Source organism: Plecotus auritus, assembly GCF_963455305.1.
Source record: "Plecotus auritus genome assembly, chromosome: 9".
NCBI classification, from domain to species: domain Eukaryota; kingdom Metazoa; phylum Chordata; class Mammalia; order Chiroptera; family Vespertilionidae; genus Plecotus; species Plecotus auritus.
Window position 1 is genome coordinate 17,889,105 of NC_137783.1, and position 22,672 is coordinate 17,911,776.

The 22,672-nt window shown below is 37.9% G+C and overlaps 1 protein-coding gene across 13 annotated transcripts in view; it reads left to right on the forward strand.

Moving 5' to 3' along the window:
• NT5C2 (5'-nucleotidase, cytosolic II) overlaps positions 1 to 22,672 on the forward strand; it is a 146,212-nt gene that overhangs the window by 101,803 nt on the left and 21,737 nt on the right. For all 13 annotated transcript variants that reach the window (XM_080640943.1, XM_080640942.1, XM_080640937.1 and 10 more), the window contains one exon: positions 2,273 to 2,346. In XM_080640943.1, coding sequence (XP_080497069.1) covers positions 2,273 to 2,346 — 74 coding nt within the window. The remainder of the gene's footprint in view (positions 1 to 2,272; positions 2,347 to 22,672) is intronic.

The following is a 22,672-nucleotide window of genomic DNA, read 5'->3' on the forward strand; positions in this document are numbered from 1 at the left end:
TCTCTCTCAGGAACTAAGTTTTATAGAGCTAATCGAGTGCATAGCACACTGTCAGATGAGTAATGATTTTTATATTTTTCAGAAAAGCTCTGAATTTAAGGGCCAATTGACTTTAAGTTATTGATTGAAGTATTTTAAGCTAATGTTTATTTTTCTTTATTTAAAATGGATACATTCTGAGATGAGAGGAAATGTTTTCTATTAACATTTAAAACAATATATATGTTGGTGAAGAGTTAAAAAAAAAGTTAATACCTAGATCAGTGGTTTCCAAATTTTTTTGAGTATTTCATCACTTAAAATATATAATATTCACTCCTGTATGTACTTACAGATTATATATTATCCTTATTTATATGTAGTAGAAAACATCCACAAATTAGATATCTTTAAATGATGAAATAAAAATAAGTAGAAGATCTGATATCTTCTTTTCCCCCCAGTAGAGTCTTCTGCATTCCCTGGTGCAGTTAGTCTTCTTTGGAAACTATTGACCTAGATCATTAATGGGCGAGGGTAGCCCAGGCATAGTTTTTTTAAAATAAGTTTCCTAGGTGATTTAAAGCATTCTTACTTCTCACATTTACTTATGAAATAAAGGCAAAGAAGAGGTTTAGCAATAGACCATAAATCATTCAGAAATTTTGGCCACGAAGCTGGGGTTCAGATGGAAAGGCAATACTTATTTTCAGAAATGATTAAACTTACCTCAAAACGCCATCATGGTAATGATCTACCATACTATTATATTTTTAGTTTTCCCTTTCTTCATAGTGATCTTTTTGAAATTTTAATTTGATTATTTCATTTCTTCAAAATCTGATAATTTGTTCTTGCTTGCAGGATAAAGTCCATACTCCCATAGCAAGCAAATTCTTCATGATTTTGACCCCTGTTAACCTTTTTGGCTTCATAGCTTTTATTGCCCCTTCCCTCCACCCCTGTTCCTCTAGAAAACCTTTTGCTAAAACAAACAGAAAAGCCCAACCAAAGAAAACTCGGCTTCAGCCATAATAAATGTTTTATCATTCATTATAACCTTGTCCTTGCTTCATTATTCTGCCTGGATTGCCTTTCTTGCTTTGTTCTACTAGGAAGCTTCTATTCATTGTTTAAGATTCAGCTCGCACATCTCTTCTGATCTCTAAACAATTGGTGCTCTGTCCTTCATGATATTTTATAGCACTTATTGACTTGCTATAATTATTTGCTTTATAACTCCTCCTGCTAGGCTGAATTTCTCAAGGGTTGAGATTCTAAGTTAAAACAGAAGTTCCATGAGGGCAGGTACTCTTTTGTTCACTGCCATAGCATAGTTTCTAACATATAGTAGGCACTCAAGTATTTGTTGAATGAATCTATAATTACGTCTTTAGTATCTGGCATCTGGTAGGCTGAAATGAACCTTTGTCTATTAAATTACAAATGAATGAATTATAAAGTCTCAGAAATAAACTTATTTTATGGGTTATATTTTGAAAATAAGAACTAATTCACTCAAGTTTTGATTACATGGCATTGTTAATACCAAAACACAGTAAGAAAGTCCACATATTTTCATGTAACCTCTCATTTCACTTACGGTATAAAAAGGACTTCAATAATTTTATTATGACTTACTAGTGACCCAGTGCATGGATTTGTGCACATTGAAAGGAAATTAATTAGAAGGTGGCCGGCAGGACGGGACTGGGCGATACGGGCCGGAGCCAACTTCCCACAGTCCCTCCCCAGCGTCTGCGGAGTGAGTAGGGTCCCTCTGGCAGCTGGGTCCCTCAGCCTGGCCTGCAGGGATCAGGCCGAAACCAGCCCTCCAACATCCCCCGGGGTTCCGGAGTGCGAGAGGGCACTCTGCAAAGTTGCTTTCAGACAAAGTGTGGAACGCAAATGCAAGTGTGTAGTAAACCAGATTTGGGGCCGACAGTGCCCCAGCAACAACGTAACCCATGACTGAAGGTGGAATTGCGCGGCCCCATAAGGAATCGGGCTCCCTCCTCTCTGGTTTCGGGTTGTGTCACCCGAGAACCACCACTGCCAAGTCACTGCAGCTAGGTAGCTCCTGTGTTGAGCATCTGCCCCCTGGTGGTCAGTGTGCATTCAAGTGGTCGTACACTTAGCATATTAGCCTTTAATATATATACTAGTAGATACTGGTACCTAAATAAGAAAAATGTAGAAAGATAGCCAAATAATTCTGTTAAACTTAATTTTTTATTGTTTTTTTTTTTTTTTCAGTATTAATTGAGATATCATTGTTTACTCCTTTCTTCAGGGTGTTTGTGAACCGAAGTTTAGCCATGGAGAAAATAAAGTGTTTTGGTTTTGATATGGATTATACACTTGCTGGTGAGTAGCACTCTTTGATTGTTTAAGATTGCTTTGGATTATCCACAGTAGGCAATTGAATAAACACCTATTGATTTAATCATATATATTGCTACTTCTGTTGAGATTTGTGAGTATTGAAATTACCAGATATCCTTGACATTTAATTTGGTACAGATAGGTAGACCATGTACTAAGTTATTTCAGAGACCCTGGTAAGAAATGATAAGGTGAAATAATACATTTTGTGTATATTTGGGCACTTTTGGCTTTTATTTTATTAAGCTGTTATTAATATCTCTCGCTCTACCACAAGGTAAATTTTTATCAGTTAAAAATTTTAATGATATCTTTAAAACAAATGGAAAATGTGTTCATTTTTCATTGAAATGACTGCATACGTATTATGTAAAGACTTTAAACAACTAGAGTCTTTACATAATATGTATGCAGTCTTTACATAATATGTATGCAGCTATTAGCTTTGTTCAATATCAAATAGACCTTAAACACTAGCACTGAGATATATTTGAAGTAATCAGTGCCTTAGTCAATAGCTGTAACATCTTTTCAGAACTTGCAAAGTTTTTGTTAAAATATTTGCAGTCTGATACAAATATTAATGAAAATATAATGTAATTTAAGAAGTAGTAGGGATGAGGGACTAAGTTGAACAAGTGTGTACAGCTATGACACTCAGAAAAGAATGTTTAGAAATTTTCTCTAAAATATATTGTTATTAAATACACAAAACCCTTTAAATTGTATAAATTCAGGAAAATTTTTTATATAATAGTATTAGAAAACTGCTTGTTTCAAATTTTAAAAATCTCAATTTGATGTTCAGTTTAGGCTATAAATATAAATAATATTAATGTACAAAAATGAATAGATGCAGCTTATAGGTACTTGCCACATAGGTGTGGCCATGATATTTACCAAACAAGTTATGTATTAAAAATATACACTGAATTGATAAGAATTTCTCTCATCCATACTGTTATTTATTTGGTTTCCTGTTACCTTAAAGTTGTTTTTGCAACATTTTGATTTTCCTAATTGAACACAGGCACTTTTGGGAGCACTTGTCAGAAAGCAGGTGGAAGCACTGTACTTTTTCAGTGTAGATTTTGCTGTCCAAATCAGGAGAAAACACTACAGTCTCTCTTCTTCCTAAAATTCTACCTCTTCAGGGGAAGGAATGACAAGGTAGCTGAAAGATATTATCTAGGCAGAAATAGAAGTTACTGGGGTCAAAAAATGACAAACTTTTCCCCTCTTCGTTATTAAGACATTCTTTTTTAAAAAAAATATATTTATTTATTGATTTCTGAGAGGAAGGGAGGAGAGAGATAGAAACATCAACGATGAAAGAGAATCATTGATTGGCTGCCTCCTGCACACCCCCTACTGGGGATCGAGCCCGCAACTCGAGCATGTGCCCTTGGCCAGAATTGAACCTGGGACCCTTCAGTCTGCAGGCCAACGCTCTATCCACTGAGCCAAACCAGTTAGGGCTATTAAGATATTCTTATTGAAATAGTTCAGTAAGTATTTATTGAAAACCTGTAATGTGCCCGACATGTTTTGTTACTAAGCATTGAGATACTATATATCCCAGAATAATGAAAAATGAATTCTCTTGTTTAGTGAAAAAGTCACTGAATTGTACTCTTTACACTTTAAAAATACTTTGATTTCTTCTTTTTATTTGCTTTTTTGTTGTTGTTTTTTGTACCCCTGACTGGGAATTGTGACCTCCTGGTTCATAGGTCAGTGCTCATCCACTGAGCTACACTGGCCAGGCTGGCAAACAATATTTTGAGTGATACAGAGTTACCATTTACAGCAAGCATGTCAAACTCAAAAGCTAACATGGGCCAAATAAACAAGGTTGAAGTTTGTGGGCTGCAAAAAAAAAAAAAAGCTTCAATTTTCATAGAAACGTAGGTTTATTTCGATAGAGACATGCTGAATACAAAGGGCTGAAATAAATGAGTAATTGTTAACATAAAATAATAGAACATTTTAATAAAAATTAATATTTTTCTTGAACATAAACTTATCAGACACTGAATAACTGCACAAATTAATAAGCATAACACAGATAAACCTTTTTTCCTTATCCTCCGAAAGGAAATACTTCCTGTTGCGCACACCAAACAAGTCAGTCCAAAACTAATGACGTGGCCGTCGGTTGCTAAAATATTCACTGCTAGTATTAGTGGAGAGAAGTGGTGTGGCTGCGTATAAGGCGCATAAGGGAAATGAATGCAATACGATTATAGTAATTAGTCATTAGCGAACGTTGTAGCTCATTATTAATAACTAGAGGCCTGATGCACAAAATTTGTGCAAGCGTAGGCCTTCACAGCCCTGGCTGCCTCGGTCCTCACAGCCAGCCCCGGCAGCTTCATCTGGAAGGTCGTCCGGACGGTTGTTCCACTGTTCAGCCTTCTGGTCTAATTAGCATACTACGCTTTTATTACTATAGATGGAGTGCATACAGGATATTGTAAAAATTAAGTTACAAAATTTTTATTAACGCTTCTTACATACTGTTATATTGGCTGTGCTGTGAGTTTGACATGCTTGATTTACAGCATAGATGGATTACTAGTTTTCAGAGTTACAATATAGTGACATTGATACTGAGCCTAGTGTTTGCATTGAAGTGTGTGGATAGACATCTCAAATGGCAGGCATGATTTGAATGGTACATTTATTGAAAGAGGGTGCTTATTGGCTTAGGGCTTATCTTATTATACTGTAAACTGTCCAATTTTGTTCTGAGAAAACATCTACATAGGGCTTTTCAAAATTTTCTTTCATTGTTTTCTTTTTTTTTATTAATTTATTTATTGATTAAGGTATCACATATTTGTCCTCATCCCCCCATTCCCATCCCAAACCCCTCCCCACGCATGCCCCCACCCCCCTATTGTCCGTGACCACTGGTTAGGCTTATATGCATGCATACAAGTCCTTTGGTTGATCTCTTTCCCTTACCCCCACCCTCCCCTACCTTCCCTCTGAGGTTTGACAGTCTGATCGATGCTTCCCTGTCTCCGGGTCTGTTTTTATTCATCAGTTTATGTTGTTCATTATTTCCCCTAGATGAGTGAGATCATGTGATACTAGAAATACACTTATAGGAACTGAAAATGAGACAAGCAATAATGGTTATGCTGAGAGGCAAATGAATCAGTCTGTAGTGAGTTTCTTTCTGGGCCAACAGTTCTTTTGAGTCCCAATTTCAGTGTCAAACAGTTCCTTATGTGTACATGTCAGCAATGATATTTCAGTTCTGGATGGTGGACAAATGGTAGTAATGCAGGTCTGACCCTCTCTGGTTTGGTCCTGGGCAACCTGCAGTGACGCACAGCTGCTGACTGCTAGTATGGCAAGGCGTCGTCAGCGTCTTCCATGTCTGGACTGTTTCTCTTCTGTCTTCATGGCTGGAGCAGTCCTGTCAATTCCTCTCTGTTGCAGGAATCCACTTGGTCTTGGAGTTGTTTTCTGAAAATATACAAACATATTCTCGACCAAAAGTTAATAAAGGAATCTTTTCTATAAGTTTGACTTGGGATCCTTTTTCATTTTTTGCCCAAACGATTTTCCTTTGGCTTGTTTTGACACCATGTGTGTTTTTCATGGGTGTCTTGCTGTTAGCATTACAAATGAAAGTTAATTTTCTAAAGTAAAAATTTTCTACATGTAATTTACTTACAGGATATTTTTCCTTACATGATATTCTTCTACTATCCCCCTTTTTTTGATTTAAATATTAGGAGGCTTTTGGAAATTTTATAATGTAGTCTTGATAGCTTTTAAATTTTAATTTTTTGCACTAAAATATGACTGCTTTAGGTTCATTACATGTTATGCAATTTTACCATGAGATGAACTACCAATAAAAATTTTAGTTAACACTTTAGGAACAGCTTTTTGTCCAGTACCATTAATTTTTCTAGAATATTTGCTTATTTCACTTAGCCAATTTAAATTAGTCTGAGAACTTGACTACCATTTTACTGTCAAATTTAATACTCTAACAACAATCTTATTTTACCCTGTAAATATTAGTGGAAAGGATTATTTGCCTTCTTGAGTAGGCCCTGAGCATTCCTGGAGCTAGGCTGGATTTAGATATCAAAAATCCACTTCCCCACACCATGGGTACAAGACAACTCAAACAAGTCTTGTTGCAGTGAGAGGGCAGCTACTGTCGGCCAAGTCTCTGTCTGTTACCTGGGTCCCGATTTGAGCTGGGCATGGGAAGCGAAGCAGCCATGGGGGCAGGAGACCTCCCTCAGAAGGGGTGAGGGTTCAGGCCCCTGCAAAGTTGGGGGGGTGAGGGTCTGTGCCCCACCTCTGTTGATCCCCATCATTGTTTTCAATGTGTGAAATTATATGACTCGCATGGAAAGTGTGGGGGGTAGGATCTAATTCTGGATATAAGCTATTTTCATAAGGAAACAGCTCTGTTTTTGATATTTTAGATAATGGCCACAGAAGACTTCCTTTGGGAGGGTGGTGGTATGATTTGATTTGGTTTTGATTACTCATTTATTTTGAGAATATTGTTCTTCATGTCATGGGGTTGATAGAATTGGTGGTGAGTAATCATTTAAAGCTTTGATTTGTTACTAATAAGAGGATGGGGCAAGCATACATACTTGGACTTGAAGGATTTTAAAATGTATGTGTAATAATTCTCAACTTGTAATTTTCCGAAAGTAAACTATATAGACCTTTGGTAGAATGAAGTTGGGGAGGGTTTTTTTGTTTTGTTTTAGTTTGTTAAAAGAAATTGATGGGCTTACTTGTAGTCTTTAAAAAAATTTAAGATTTTTAGTTACAGTGTTTAGTAACATAATCCATTCTGATGGGAACTTTATTATTGTCATCTCATCTGAATGCCACTTAATACCTTAAACAGTTTTTCAGAGATGATCTGTTTATCATCAGCTACCTCTGTAATTAAAGTGAGTTATGCATATTTTATGTTTTTATTAGTTCATCTGTAAGATTTCTATGTAACTGATATTTTTATATTAAAAACAAAACAAATCTTATCTATTGACATAAATTAATTTTTCCTGATTGTCTTGAACCTAAATAAATTTTAATCCTGAAATCTGCCTATGGGAGTAATGCAGTATTGGCATTTAGCTCCTTATCTGTGTAATACTGTAGATCAATGCTTTATTTTTCTAATGAGTATATACTAATTACTTTTCTAATGAGTGTGTACTAATTATACTTCAGTTTGTCTACTAAACACAGCTGAGTTTATTTACGGAAGTCAATATTTAGAATCTAGGTAATACTGAGTCTTGTATATTAGCTTTGCCACTGTCCAACAATGGACTATGTTTTATATAAAAAGTACTTGGCAGGCCTATTTATAATTCCTCTCTTACCCCAAATTACTTTAGCAACATTCTTTGCACATGATGTATGTATATCAGTATTGACAAAAAAAATTCCAAACCTAAAAGAAGGTTAAAAGAGGTTATTTGAGCCAGGGTTGAGGGTCAGATCTGGAAGCAAAATCTGAGAGAATTGAGAAAATGCTCTAGAGAATAAGAGTTTTGCAGTTTGTTTTATTTTTTATTTTTTTATTTTTGTTTAAAAATGCTCAAGAGAATTTAAAAAGGCCCAAAGGCATCCAGGTTTAATTTAAGATCATCCTGAGATGGTGTCCATTGGTTTCTCCTTTTGTGAGGCATCAATTCAATCCTTGTTAATGAGACACCCTGATAATTCTCATTGGATCGTGGTGATTTCCTGTGACTCCCAGTTCTGTCATAAATGTCCATCAGGTTATGAATGATGAGAAACAATATCAGAAATTATCAAGAAACATCTGCAGATTTTGTTTGAATATCCTTTCTGCATTATTCTTTGCAACCAGGCCCAGTGATTATCAATTTGAGTAGCGGAGATCATGATGAATATCACCTGCAAAGACCAAGTGAACTAAAGGGGGATTTTTAAGTTCATCAAACTTGGAAAAGTCCACTTGTGAGGGGCAGAGATAGCCAGTAGGTAACTCTTGTCTTGGTTGACATTTTCAGACAGATGAGCTGCTTGCTGTCTCAGGACCATGCAGGACCCATCTGGTATTAAATGCAGCTTTTTCAGAACAGAAACCAGCTAACACCCTTCAAGGTGAAACACCCTTTTGCAGTTCGTTTTATACATTAGAATCAAAGGAGGAAGAGATACGGAAGGTTCATGAAATTCATTGGTGCCATATTAAGATGGCAAGAGAAAGTAAAACGGAAATACCTCAGATTCAATAAAAAATAAAGCATATATATATTTCTTTTACATTGATGGGTACAGGATAGTTAACATTTAAAACACATGGTGTACAGAGGTATGAGGACAAATGATAACAATGAGGAATGTTGGGGTCAGTTCCTCCCAGTATGGAGGTGTGCCAGCTCTTGATACATCAGCATGTTGTTTATCCTCCCTGAGTCTTAGTTTCTTCATTTAATCCAAAAAAGGGTTATAGGTGAATATACTATTGGAATAAAGTTTCAATGAAATAATGTATCTAAAATAATAATGCATTGAAAGTAGTTGTTTTGCTCTGACTGTGATACTAAGTACTAATATACTGAGCTTGAACTATAAGGAAAAATCCTAATATATAAAAACCCAGGGTCCGTAACAACCGAAGGCTCGACCAACAGGAAGTCAGTCCTGCAGTCAGTGCTGGGTTGCCGTGGTGATCCAGCACTGACTGCCGCTGCTGCGGGCGGGGCAGCCCAGCACTGACTGCCGAGGGGGCTGCGGATCAGGCCTGGAGAGAGGCCTGGTGAGAGAAGCAGGGTCTGATCCGTAGCCTCCATGGTAGCTGTTAATCAGCCCTTGCCTCTCTCTTTCTCTCTGGGCCTGGCCAGCAGCCGCACCTCTGGCTCTCTGGGCCTCCGTGGAGGCTGCTGATCAGCCGCGCCTCTCTGATCAGGCCCGGAGATGCTGACTGGCATAGAAACTGACTGATAAGAACCAAATCTGGGTGAAACTGTGAGGAGCTTCTGGCTGCCTAGGAGGCGGAGCTTCTGACGCTGACTGGCATAGAAACCGACCAATCAGAACCAAATCTGGGTGAACTGCGAAGGCAGAACCTAAGGTGGGGGCTGAGGAGGGGTTTCAAGGGCAACAGCTGTTTGGTGTAAGGTGTAAGAAAGCAGTTCAATTTTTTAATGACCGGTTTGGCAGTATAGTGCATATGGCTGGCTATCAGTCCAGATATAGGGATTATGTATTTTTGTCTGCCAAGAGCATCTCCTCCTGTTGAAAAAGGCTTTTCCTCCCCATTTAAGCAATCCTATCCTGTATAATCTATACTAATAAAAGAGTAATATGCTAATTAGATCAGGTTGACTGGCCGTCTTCTGGACATCCGACTTCCTTCTGGACAAAGCCATGGTGTTGGGGGCTGAGGCAGAGGCAGTTAGGGGTGATCAGGCTGGTAGGGGAGGACAGTTGGGGATGAGATCAGGTCGGCAGGGGAGGGCAGTTGGGGATGAGATCAGGTAGGCAGGGGAGGGCAGTTGGGGGCGAGATCAGGCCAGCAGGGGAGGATAGTTGGGGGCAATCAGGTAGGCAGGCAGGCAGAGAGGTTAGGGGCGATCAGGCAGGTAGGCAGAGAGGTTAGGGGCAATCAGGCAGGCAGGCAAAGGCAGTTAGGGGCGATCAGGCAGGCAGGTGAGTGGTTAGGAGCTACCAGTCCCAGATTGCGAGAGGGATGTCTGACTGCCGGTTTAGGCCCAATCCTAAGGATCGGGCCTAAACCGGCAGTCAGACATCCCCCAAGGGGTCCCCAATTGAAGACGGTGCAGGCTGAGCTGAGGGAACCCCTCCTCCCCCCATGCACGAATTTCATGCACCGGGCCACTAGTCTAAGTATAATTAAGGAGAATAATAGCAATATTAAATTCATTTACACTGCTGTATATTGTGGGAAAATCTGTTATGTTAGATAAATGGCAGTGGAATAATTACTTTCGTTTTTGAATTTTTAAATACTGCAAATGATCATGAATTAATAGGAAGTTAAAGTTCTTATCTGAATAGCTTTTTAATGAGAAGGTATTTATTTGACATCAGATTATGTTTCTGTAGAAATTAAGCAGTGTTTCCAGTGAATGGTTATTTCTTATGTTTAGATCTTTGATCCATTTTGAGTTAAAAAATTTTTTTTTATTTCAGAGAGAGGAAAGGAGGGAGGAGAGAGAGAGAGAGAGAGAGAGAGAGAGATAAGCATCAATGATGAGAGGATCATTGATCGGCTGTCTCCTGCACGCCCTCTACTGAGGATCAAGCCCACAACCCAGACATGTGTGCCCTGACTGGGAATTGAACCATGACTTCCTGGTTCAGTGGTCGGCAAACTGCGGCTCACGAGCCGCGGTTTGCCACTCTGTTGACTAATGAGTTTGCCAACCACTGGACTAGACTAAATGTTACCGTGTAGTTGGAAGCTGTGAGGATTAGGCAATTGTGGCATATTGTGTGCAAAGAGGTAAAGGGTGTAGTATATGACAGTGGTTGGCAAACTCATTAGTCAACAGAGCGGCAAACGGCAGCTCGCGAGCTGCATGTGGCTTGTGAGCCGCGGTTTGCCGACCACTGTCCTGGTTCATGGGCAGCTGGGCTATTTTTAGTTAATTTTTGTACGTGATGTCAGGTAAGGGTCTAACTTCATTCTTTTGCATGTGGATATTCAGTTTTCTCAACACCGTTGAAAAGACTGTCCTTGAATAGTCTTGGCATTCTTGTCAAAAATAATTTGGCTGTAGATGGAGATAGAATTTTTTTTTTCTTTTTAATGAAACATACGACATTGTAAACCTTTGTGTCTGTGCTTTAGCATTTCTCCTTGAAGAAAGATGAGGCTCCTTGCAGTAGTGGTGAATTTAATATGGAATATCAGCTGAGTTGAACTTACTATGGATTGTTTATAAATTGGACGCATCTACTTGAAGTTCTTAGTGTGATAACAGCATATATTTTTTTAAAAAATATATTTCTTTATTGAGTTCAGAGAGGGAGGGAGGAGGAGAGAGAGGTAGAAACATCAATGATGAGAGAACCATTGATCCACCGCCTCCTGCATACCCCCCACTGGGGATCAAGCCCACAACCCAGGCATGTGCCCCTGGCCAGAATCGAACCTGGGACCCTTCATTCCGCAGGCCGATGCTCTATCCACAGAGCCAAGCCAGCTAGGGCTACAGCATATATCTTGAAAGGTTTTTGGTACAAACCAAAGAAGATAACCTTCATTACAAAGGCGAGAATTTCTCATTGTCCCAAGTCTTGAGATAGTAGTCAGGGCATCCTTATCACAACTTGGAAAATGTAGAACTTCCACATTACCTTACTCCCCAGTCCTCCAAACATGTCTACTATATGCAAGATATTTTGTGTTGGAGAATGGGCACCTCCATTTGAGTAAAAGTTATTAGTAAAAGTTATTACCCTCCAACATATTCTTGAGAGATTTATCAATTTGTGAATGGATAAAATGTATACAATTGACGGACTATAGAAATGTGTAGTTTGATAAGTAAAATGCATTCATTATCCCCTTAGTGGTCTTAAAAGCACTTTTGAACTGGGTTTTTTGTTTCTTGTTTTTCTGAAACAGTAGAATAAGGGGATAAGCAGAGTGCTTGAACAGAGAAACTAGGGTAACACATGAAAACAACAACCCAGGAACAAGAAACTACAAAAAAAGATGAAACTAAAGAGGGAAAAAAACCAGGATTGTGATTGATAAAATTATTAATAAAAATAAATTGGAAAACACTCTCATAAAACCAAATAAAATAAAAATCTATTGGGAATTTATTATGAAGACTCAACCCAAAAAGAATTGTGAAGACAAAAATGATAATTTAGTGCTAGAGTCCAAACAATTATCTGAATCAAGGATTCAATTAGAAAAGGTAAACTCGGCAGGGCCTGTGGTGGAATGGGTTTGCATAGCTGGAAGGTTTGTTATTTATAGTTTTGACTATAAAGCAATAAATTTACTTTTATGTAAATCCTCCAAAGGGATTTGAGATGACTTGCAAAATTAAACACGTGAAAAATGGGCCAGAAGACTAATTTTTATAAAAGAAAACCCTTAAGAAAATATGCTTCCAAATAGATATTATCCTTTATATAATCACTTTGTTAGGGAAAACTTATTCCAGTATCACTGTCATTAGACCAGTGGTTCTCAACCTTTCTAATGCCGCAACCCTTTAATACAGTTCCTCATGTTGTGGTGACCCCCAACCATAAAATTATTTTCGTTGCTACTTCATAACTGTAATTTTGCTACTGTTATGAATCGTAATGTAAATATCTGTGTTTTCCGATGGTCTTAGGCTCTACAGCAGCGGTTCTCAACCTGTGGGTTGTGACCCACAGGTTGAGAACCGCTAGCAGGGCGGCATTAGAAAGGTTGAGAACCACTGCATTAGATATTTTAGGAATTCTTTTGGAAGTCTTTTCAGAATCAGTTTATAAATCCACAAGAAAACCTGCTTCATTGCTTAGGTAGTCATACTGTTCTTTTTTAAAATATATTTTTACTGATATCAGAAAGGAAGGGAGAGGGGAGAGAGAGATAGAAACATCAATGATGAGAGAGACTCACCAATTGGCCACCTCCCACACAACCCCCTCCAGGGATCGAGCCCGCAACCCCGGCATGTGCCCCTGACCAGAATCGAACCCGGGACCCTTCAGTCCTCAGGCCCACGCTCCATCCACTGAGCCAAACCAGCTAGGGCCATACCTGTTTTTTAAACCCAACTTAATTGATTTTTCCTTTTATTCTGTGGTTGCTTTGAATGATTCCTCCCTCTTCTCCATAATTAACCATCTGTTGATGAAAAAGTGCCACCATAGAGGATATCTAGAACAATGTGCTGTAGATGCTGAGAGTAATTTAAGAAGAATTTCAAATACATATTTGAGCAATGATTGCATTATTGGAATAAGTATATATGCCTCAGGGAGTAATTATTTTGAATGGGAGATGGCTCATTTGGATAAGTTCTATTACGTTTATTTTTAAAAGGCATTTGGGGAGAGTAGGGGAAAAATAAAAGACATTTTATGTTACATCTCATAACTTTTTCATTTCATAATTTATTTTCTGTTATTTTGAGGTAGCTTGTCTTTTAGAGAGAGAACTTATTTTGGAGTAAATCTAATGATCCTTAGATAAAAAATAACTGAACTAAGCTATTTTTTAAAGACAGCTATTTTTCATGGCATCCCTAAATTTAAAAATGTTCTCACACATTTACATTGTTTTATTTTCTTGGGCTGAGCATATCACCTTGTGGGCTATTTTGATTTTCTAAGAGTTAAGCCAGCATTATCATTCCAAAAGATCAGTGCTTTTGGTAGAACTGATTTTCTCATAAAGACTGTAAAATTGACAGCCTTAGTATATTTAAAATATTTCTGAACAGTCCTTAATTTGGAAGGCTTTTATTGTAACTTCTTACTGATAAAAAGACTGGTCTAGTATTGCATTGGCTTCTAAATGGGCAGGCTATTTAAGCAGTAAAGAGTCACCTGAACTACTTAATACATATAAGTCAGTATGTGCATATATATGTTACTTGTATACACTTGTGCTACTTAAATATTCTCTGAAAGATGAAAGTTTTAAGATATTTTGATGTGATAAGAGTTATTAGGGGAGAATAAATTAGGATAGATGAAACAAGAATCCAAAATAGTGATAATAGTTAAAGCTTGGGTGATGGGCTTAAAGCAGCTCATTTAATATTCTTTCTACTTTGTATGATTTTTAAAATATCCTTGACAAGTTAAATTAAAAATCGGGAGGAAGCTGACAAAATGCCAACAAAGTGACTTTTTCAAAAGCATTTAAATTTAAAGTTCTTTTAGTTTTGTCATTTCCTTTTGAGATAGTCTTTATTTTTATTTATTTATTTTTTAAACATATTTTATTGATTTTTTTACAGAGAGGAAGGGAGAGGGATAGAGAGTTAGAAACATCGATGAGAGAGAAACATCGATCAGCTGCCTCCTGCACACCCCCTACTGGGGACATGCTCGCAACCAAGGTACATGCCCTTGACCGGAATCGAACCTGGGACCTTTCAGTCTGCAGGCTGACGCTCTATCCACTGAGCCAAACCGATCTCGGCGAGATAGTCTTTATTGTGACTATACTTATTGCTTTTTCTTAGCTCAAGGATTTCTTACACTACTTCTCCCAGGAAAATGAGGTACTATTTCTGCAACCAATTATGCTTTTGAGGTAGTCTCTCTATGTTAGCAAAGAATTTTAAAATGAATAATACTCCATTGTATTATATTGTGGGTAAAAGTTCTTTTATTAGTTGAGATAAATACCCTCAAGACTATTATTTTTGCATATATCTATAATAATAAAAGTGTAATATGCTAATTAGACCGACATCCTTCTGGATGACCTCCAGACAAAGCTGGGTCTGTGAGGGAAGCCTGGGTCCCGGGTGCCAGAGGGACGCCAGTGCTGGTAACTGGGGGAAGGAAGGCCTACTCTTGCACAAATTTCATGTATCAGGCCTCTAGTATTTACATAAGTGTATGTATGTAAATCTACACTTAGTTCCCAAGCTTTTTCCCCTCTTTATGTCATTTCTATATCCCTGTTATGGTTTTCACTAATTTTAAATTTATCTTTCTGAATTGCATTTTATCTCCCTGGTTTGTTCCTAGAACATTAAGAAACTTAAAAGATCACTTAATAAAACCTAATTCTATCTCCTCCATTACATGGTGAGTGAAAGTAATAATTAGTTACCAGTGTTTAAGATCCCTACTTTTCATTGCCAGTAATAAAAGTATCCAAGTATAAATCAGATACTTTTTGTGAATGTCATGTGAAAATCGTGACCAGAAGAAATACACAACTTTAGCATGGGCAGTGAAGATATTTAAATTATTAAAGATTTTGCTTACCTTGGTTCAGTCATCAATTACAAATAGAGATTGCAGCCAAGAAATCAAAGGAAGGCTGAGGGCTCAGAAGGGCATCAATGAAAGAATTAGGAAGATCATCAGGAGCAAAGATGTGTCATTAGAGACCAAGGCTAAGATCATCCATACCTTCATATTTCTAGTTAGAGACATGCCTCTAACTTTTATTGTGCTTTGCTTTATTGCGCTCCACAGATCAGTTTTTTACAAATTGAAGGCAAGACTCTTCACCAGCAAAAAGATTACTGCTTGCTTTATTGCGATACTTGCTTTATTTCAGTACTCTGAAACCAAACCTGCAATATCTTTGAGGTATGCCTGTACTATGTACAGATGTAAAAGTTGGTATGAGAAAGAAATTGATTCATCCGAAATATGCTGTTGGAAGATAGCACTATGGATATCCTGGACCACCAGAAAGATGAATATTGAATATGTGGGTCCTAGAGCAAATTAAGTTTGAAACAACACTGGAGGCAAAAAATGGCAAAACTGAAGTTGTCCTACTTCGGGCACATCATGAGAAGGCAAGATTCTTGGGAAAAGACAGTAATGCTGGGAAAAAAACAGAAGGCAGCAGGAAAAGAGGAAGATGAAATATGAGATAGATTGACTCCATAAAAGAAGCCATAGGCATGCATTGACAGAGCTGGACAGGGCTGTTGAGTTCAGGGCTTTGTGGACATCACTCATTCATAGGATCGCTAGGAGTTGGAGCAGACTCATTTGCATGTAATACACACAGCATTATTAGTTGCAACAGTAAAATTACTAAAATGAATAATTTTAAAAATATCATGGGCTGTTTTCAACATAGATAAATTTGTTTTCAAAATAGTCCTAATGTAATAACTACCTGTGATTACCTCTTTTCTGCTTACACATTCTCAGACCTTAGACCATAGTTTGGCTCAAATAAATTTTGGTAGTTTTTAAGATTGAGTCAGCAGTTAAAATTTGGGAGATTACAAGTGAAAATCTAGGTTATCATCACACAGTTGACAACGTATGGCTCTCATTCACTCAGGGAAGTCAGCTATAGCTGGGTAGCTACTTCTCTGACCCTGAGATAGGTGTTTGGAACGTATTATCTTAATCTGAATCTCAGAAAGTTTGTCTAGTAAACTTTATAGTACCATGAGATGCTGATTGTAAAAATGAATTGTCTGTATAAGCCTGAATAAATCATACATAGTTTTAAGAAAACTTTCTAAGCTAGGTTAATTGACCCCTTTTTTTTATCCCTCTGTATCTCCTTAGTCACATTGTTATTGATGTTCTAAAATTTATTATAAATATCTAGTATATCTCTGTAGTGCACTATGAGCTCCTTCAGGCCAATGACCATGAGTAATTTTGTTGTTTTGTTGTTTTTTGTTCTCAGAATCTAGTCTTTTGATATCTGCTGAGGATTGGTTCCAGGAATCCCCTTGGATATCAAAATCTGAGAATGCTCACGTGCCTTATATAAAACTAGAGGCCCAGTGCACGAATTCATGCACATGTGGGGTCCAACTGGTCCACCCAATGGGGCCGAGAGGGCCGGGCCAGCGGGGTGGGGGGGGCCACGGGTGGTTGGCTGGCTGGTCCCGCCCCTGATCGGGCCAGTGGCTGGCCACAGTGGGCGTTATAGCAACCAGTCGTTTTGGCGTTTCAGTCACTGGCTGTGTGTGTGTGTGTGTGTGTATACACACACATATACATATATATTAGAGGCCCAGTGCACAAAATTGGTGCGTTGGGGTGGGGAGGGTCCCTCAGCCCGGCCTGCGCCCTCTTGCAGTCTGGGAGCCCTCGGGGGATGTCTGCCTGCCAGCTTAGGCCTGCTCCCTGTGGGGATTGGGCCTAAGCTGGCATCGGACATCCTTCTAGCAGTCCTGGATCCCTCGCTCCTTACTGCCCACCTGCTTGCTGCTCCTTACTGCTCAGCTCACTGCTCCTTAGCACTGCCACGGAGGCAGGAGAGGCTCTTGCTACTGCCTCTGTGCTCCCCAGCCATGAGCCTGGCTTCTGGCTGAGTAGCGCTCCCCCTGTGGAAGCACACTGACCACCAGGGGGCAGCTCCTGCATTAGCGTCTGCCCCCTGGTGGTCAGTGTGCATCATAGCGACTGGTCATTCCGCCGTAAAGGTCCCTTAGGCTTTTATTATATAGATGGCCTAGAGTTTTATATGTTACCTATATTTGCATATAAGCTACAGCAGGGTATGCCTACACATCACTTCATTCGTGTGGATTCAGTGTAGTGCTCCTTGCATGGCAAATTTAAGTTTACTTTTTGGAACTTTCTGGAACCACCACCTCCTCCTCATCCCCCTGTGAATATTTTCTATTTATGCTCTGTTGAATCATATCCAAAACTCATGGATATGAGGGGCCAAATGTACCTAGTACACAGTAGGCATCCAAATGATTGTTACATTTTGCTAAGTTTAGTTACAGGCATCAGAGTGGGATGAACTGTTTTTATTTTAGGGGGAAAATTACATATTAGCTGTATCAACTTTTTATTACAGTAAGCTCCTTTGATTACAGAGCATTTTATAAAGTTATCTTGATAATTTTTAGTTTTGAAGAAAATACTTTATGTACAAGTTCCTAGTAAGTGTATAGGTTCTCGAGAATAATTTGAGTTAGGTAAGTTTTTTCATTTTATTTTAAAATATTCATTTTTTTTAATACTCGGTAATTTTTAAACAAATCTTTTTAATTACCATTTAATTTTGCTTTGTAATGAATTGTAATTGGCAGTCAGTCTTTCAAACTCCATTTGTTATTTACATATCTAGCCATTTGGGAGTTATTTTTATTTTATACTAGAGGCCCACTGCATGAAATTCCTGCACTGGTAGGGTCCCTAGTGACTGTCAGTGGCCAGCCGGTTACTCCCTTCCCCCAGCTGCCTGCCGGCCGCCGCCAGGGCCTCCTTCCCTTCCCCCAGCTGGCCCCGCCCCTGGTTGAACTCCCCAAAGAACTCCTGGTTGAGGGGGAAATTTGCATACTACGCTTTTATTACATAGGATTACTAAAAGTATTGTATAGTATCTAATTGTTATAGTTTAAGTAAATAAAAATTGAGGTAGTTGTTAGAAATTTTCATCTTTTTTTAGATCATTGATCTCAGGTTAGTTATAAAAATTTTTATTATGTCTGTTCTTGTGCTAGGGTCTTTAAATAATTTTGAAAAGTAGAAAAAGTCCTCCAGTATCTGTTTACATGAGAATTGGGAAGATTTTATTTAAAAGTTTCCTTAAAATACTCTAGTTTTAGAGAACCAACATTACATAGCCTAAATTAACTAGAGATCATTGGTGTTGATCATATTTACAGCATAAAAGCAAATAACTATTCTTGTGTGGTTGGGTTGGATTTTGTTTTTTATAGTGATTGGTGGTGGTGGTTTCTCCTAGTTGTAATGTTTTTAGGACTTTTAGACATTATATTTAGTCATTTATTTCTGTTTAATACCATTTCTCATAAAAATCCAGAAGTTGGAGAAGTCTGATGGTATGTTGAGCCAGAATATCTCTAGGGCAAATGATTCTCTATATGGTTAAAGTAATACATATCTTAAAAGTGTCAGTATCTGTAAGGGTTCCTCGTGTAACTTTGAGTCAGTTATTTTGCTAGACTGGGTAATTTCTTTAACATTATGAAAGTGGAATAATATGACTGCACTTACAAGAGCAAATATCCCCTGACAATAAAAATTTAAAAATTTCCTTTTTTCTACATTTAGACATCGGGTTAGGTTTTTAGCAACATGAAGTTGGTTCTTGTCTATATTATGGTGGCAAATTTAGGTGTTGGAAGGGTAGAAAAGTGGGTAATTAGGTATAGGTAGACTTAGTTTAAATAGGTACTTAAAAACAACATGAGACTGCTCTGGTTTATTCTTATAATTATTATTTAGTCTGTTTCAATTTTAAACACTGCTTACCAGTTGCATTAAGTTTCTACCATATTAACCTGAAATATGCTAGAGAAAATAAACTATGACAAAAATAAATTAATTTTTCTGTTTTTTCTTTTAACTTACATTTCAGGATCAGACTTGGCTTGTATTCCAGGCTCAGGGTGCCAGAAAAGTAAATAATGCACAATACTCAATGTTTATTTTCAATACCCTTGTTATGGGCAATTAGACGAATTTTAGTGATGATCACAGGCTTCTAAATAGGAGGGGGCAGTAACTCCTATAAATACCAATTTCCAAATACTATCTCTCCATTCCAGCCCATCACAGTAGTTTTAAAACCTGTTATTGTTATTGTTTTGTTTTGTTGCTTTATTTTGTTTTTTAACAGGAGAGCCAGTGTAACTCCTTCAAGACTGGAGTGACACACTCTGCATCTGCATCTGCCTCATGTGAGTTCTCATTTTGGCAGCAGCACTCTGCTAGGCTGGAACCTCTGTAGAGGTTTGCCCTGCCCCCGCCAGCTTGCCCCCCCCCCCCCCCCAAATCTAGAAACTACTACCACAAGTGTGTCTTGGTGCAAAGGTAAAAAGTGCATGAGAATTCCAGACTTCCCTGCAGACAGTTTCTGGCTCATTCCAAAGGCGCACTGTCTCCTCTTACCTAAGTTCTATCTTGTATAAATAAAATTACTCAAACAGCTCAGAGCTCTTATCCCCACAACATGCAGTTGATATCTTTTGAAGAACTGTTTTTTTCCTTGGAGATGATGGAGTAAAGAATATCTTTAAATGCTCTCAGTAGCTTTAGCTTTCAAAGCTTCGGTTGTTCTCTTTATAAGCCGGCTAGTTACGTAACCCGAGGACACTGTGTGCTGCCCTGGTGGCTGAAGCAGTCCTCTTTTTCGGACTCTAGCCCTTAAAATAACTTTTTCCTTTGTCTTTGGATATTGGGTAAATTAGGATAGGCCTGAGGACTTTCTCGAAGAAGAAATAAGCAGTACATGTGTGAGGTTATGTTTACTCTGAAGCTACTGGCTGTGTTTTGGGAAGTCAGTTGTAAGAATTGAGCTTGAAACTATGCATCATTTACTAGCCAGTTTTTCAAGAGAAATTAAAATTAGAGCCTTTGTAGCTGTGGAGAGGCATAGCACTCTATAGTCAGAGATAATGTATATAGTTCTCCACATACATCAAGGCTCGTTGTTTGACAGAGGAATTTTATTTGTTTACTTATTTATGTATGTATTTACTTTTCAAAAAATGGTGGTACTCTGTAGGCTTCAGGAAATAGTCATTTTTGCCATCAGGTCAGAACAAATTGTGATTATTCCCAAGGGACACTTAGAAGAAAACTTCTAAACTAGTGCTCTGTGCAGCTGTGGTTCTGTTTCTCAAGCCCTGATTGTGCTTTATAATTCTCTGACAGATGATTTAATGACCTGGGAGTTGGTGTTGCTGAAATGATTATCCGGGAAGCTTATGAGAAAATGTCAATAGCTCATAGTTCTTACTGATTTATATAGCGCTCAGTGAAATAGATAGTGTTGTCAAAGTGGAGCTTGGCCTCTCCCTGCTAAATCCATTCCCATCTGTGACTAGAGCAGTTTATTTTGGACCAGATAAAAGAAATTGGAGGGATAGTGTGTTTCAACACCCAAGCTTAAGTTTTGATGAGCTATGTAATCTAGAAATTCATTTTAACAGCGGTCGTGTAGTATAATATACCCCACAGAGAACTTTGGATGAGACTTAGGGGTAACCTAAATTCTTGCTTCAGCTAATATTTGTACTTGCTATTATATAACTTCAGGTCAGCAAATGGGGAAAATACATCGTATTTTGGGGAAGTACCCTAAACTCATTGAGAGAAAGGAAATGTAAAGTTTATTTCTATAGGTGGAATTTTTAGAAGGTCATTTGAATTGAACACTTGAGAGGAGTTCTGCCCTGGAATAAATACAATGTGGCAAGTGTAGAGGGTTTTATTTTTTCTGCTATTCTAGGGTTTGTTCTGGCAAAATGGGGATCTGAGATTTTATCTCCCCAGCTCATATTTTTTCCCCTGCTAAAAATTCTGAACAAATTATTTTGGTTTTCAGTCCAAAATGTCTCATAGACATAGTTTTAATCACTATTACTCCATTCTATAATTTACCTGGTTTTCTAACTAGGGAAAATCGCTCATTTAGGAAATTGAGGGTTTTTTGGTTTGTTTGTTTTTTTTTTTTTTTGTCTCCCATTCTTAAGGCAGATCCAGCAAGTTATCCTTCTGAAAAATTTTTAATTGAAAACATTTTATCTAGGCCAAATCATAAGAGTCAATAGGTTACACAAATTGGTTCGCTATACTGGAATTTTGTTTTATTAACTATTGTTTGAAATAAGTGGGGCTTTGTAGATTGGGAAGTAATTTTTGTTTTATGGAAATTTTAAAATGTTATTTTCTATCAATTGTGGTAGAATCACTGGGTGGGTATGAGATATTGTTTTATATTCTCAAACTAATTTAAATTGACATCAGTGGATACCATGCTTTCCTGTTTTTATGATAATACACCTGACCTGCCCTGTTAATGTGTATGAATAGTTAACACTTCCTTTATCATAGTAGATATCATCTAGATTTAAGAATTTCACACTTGAGACTTCAAAAAAATTTTTTGTGTGGGGTGAGGATGGGGTTGGAATTGATGGGAAGAAAAAAATATAGCCAGTTTTGAAAATGCTAGCTGGGGTTAGCATTAGCATTAACTTATTAATACACCCCAAGACAAAAAAGATATGACAACTTTTGGGGGGCATTGTTCAGATGAGATGAAACTCAGTGCATCTCCTAAAGGACCTTAATAATTCTAGGCTTTGAAAATGACAAATGTTTAAAGGACTTTGAATGCCACCTTGCTTCTTTAAAATTTCAATTTAATCTTAAAAACAGATTTTGCCCTAACCAGTTTGGCTCAGTGGATAGAGCATCGGCCTGCGGACTGAAGGGTCCCAGGTTTGATTCCAGTCAAGGGCATGTACCTTTGTTGCGGGCACATCCCCAATAGGAGGTGTGCAGGAGGCAGCTGATCGATGTTTCTCTCTCATCGATGTTTCTAACTCTCTATCCCTCTCTCTTCCTCTCTGTAAAAAAAATCAATAAAATATATATATATATATAAAAAAGTAAAAACAGATCAAATACATCAATAATGTTACAAGTTTTAAAAAGTATAAAAGAAGTTACATAAAGTCTTCCTTCCACTGTCTCTTAGCCATTCATCCATCTCCCTTCTGTGGAGCAACCACAGTATTATGATCTTCTTTTATGTATTTTCATAAGTAGTCTAAAGCAGTGGTCGCCAACTGGTGGTCCGCGAGGTCAGAAAGGTTGGCAACAGCTGGTCTAAAGGATTGCTTTT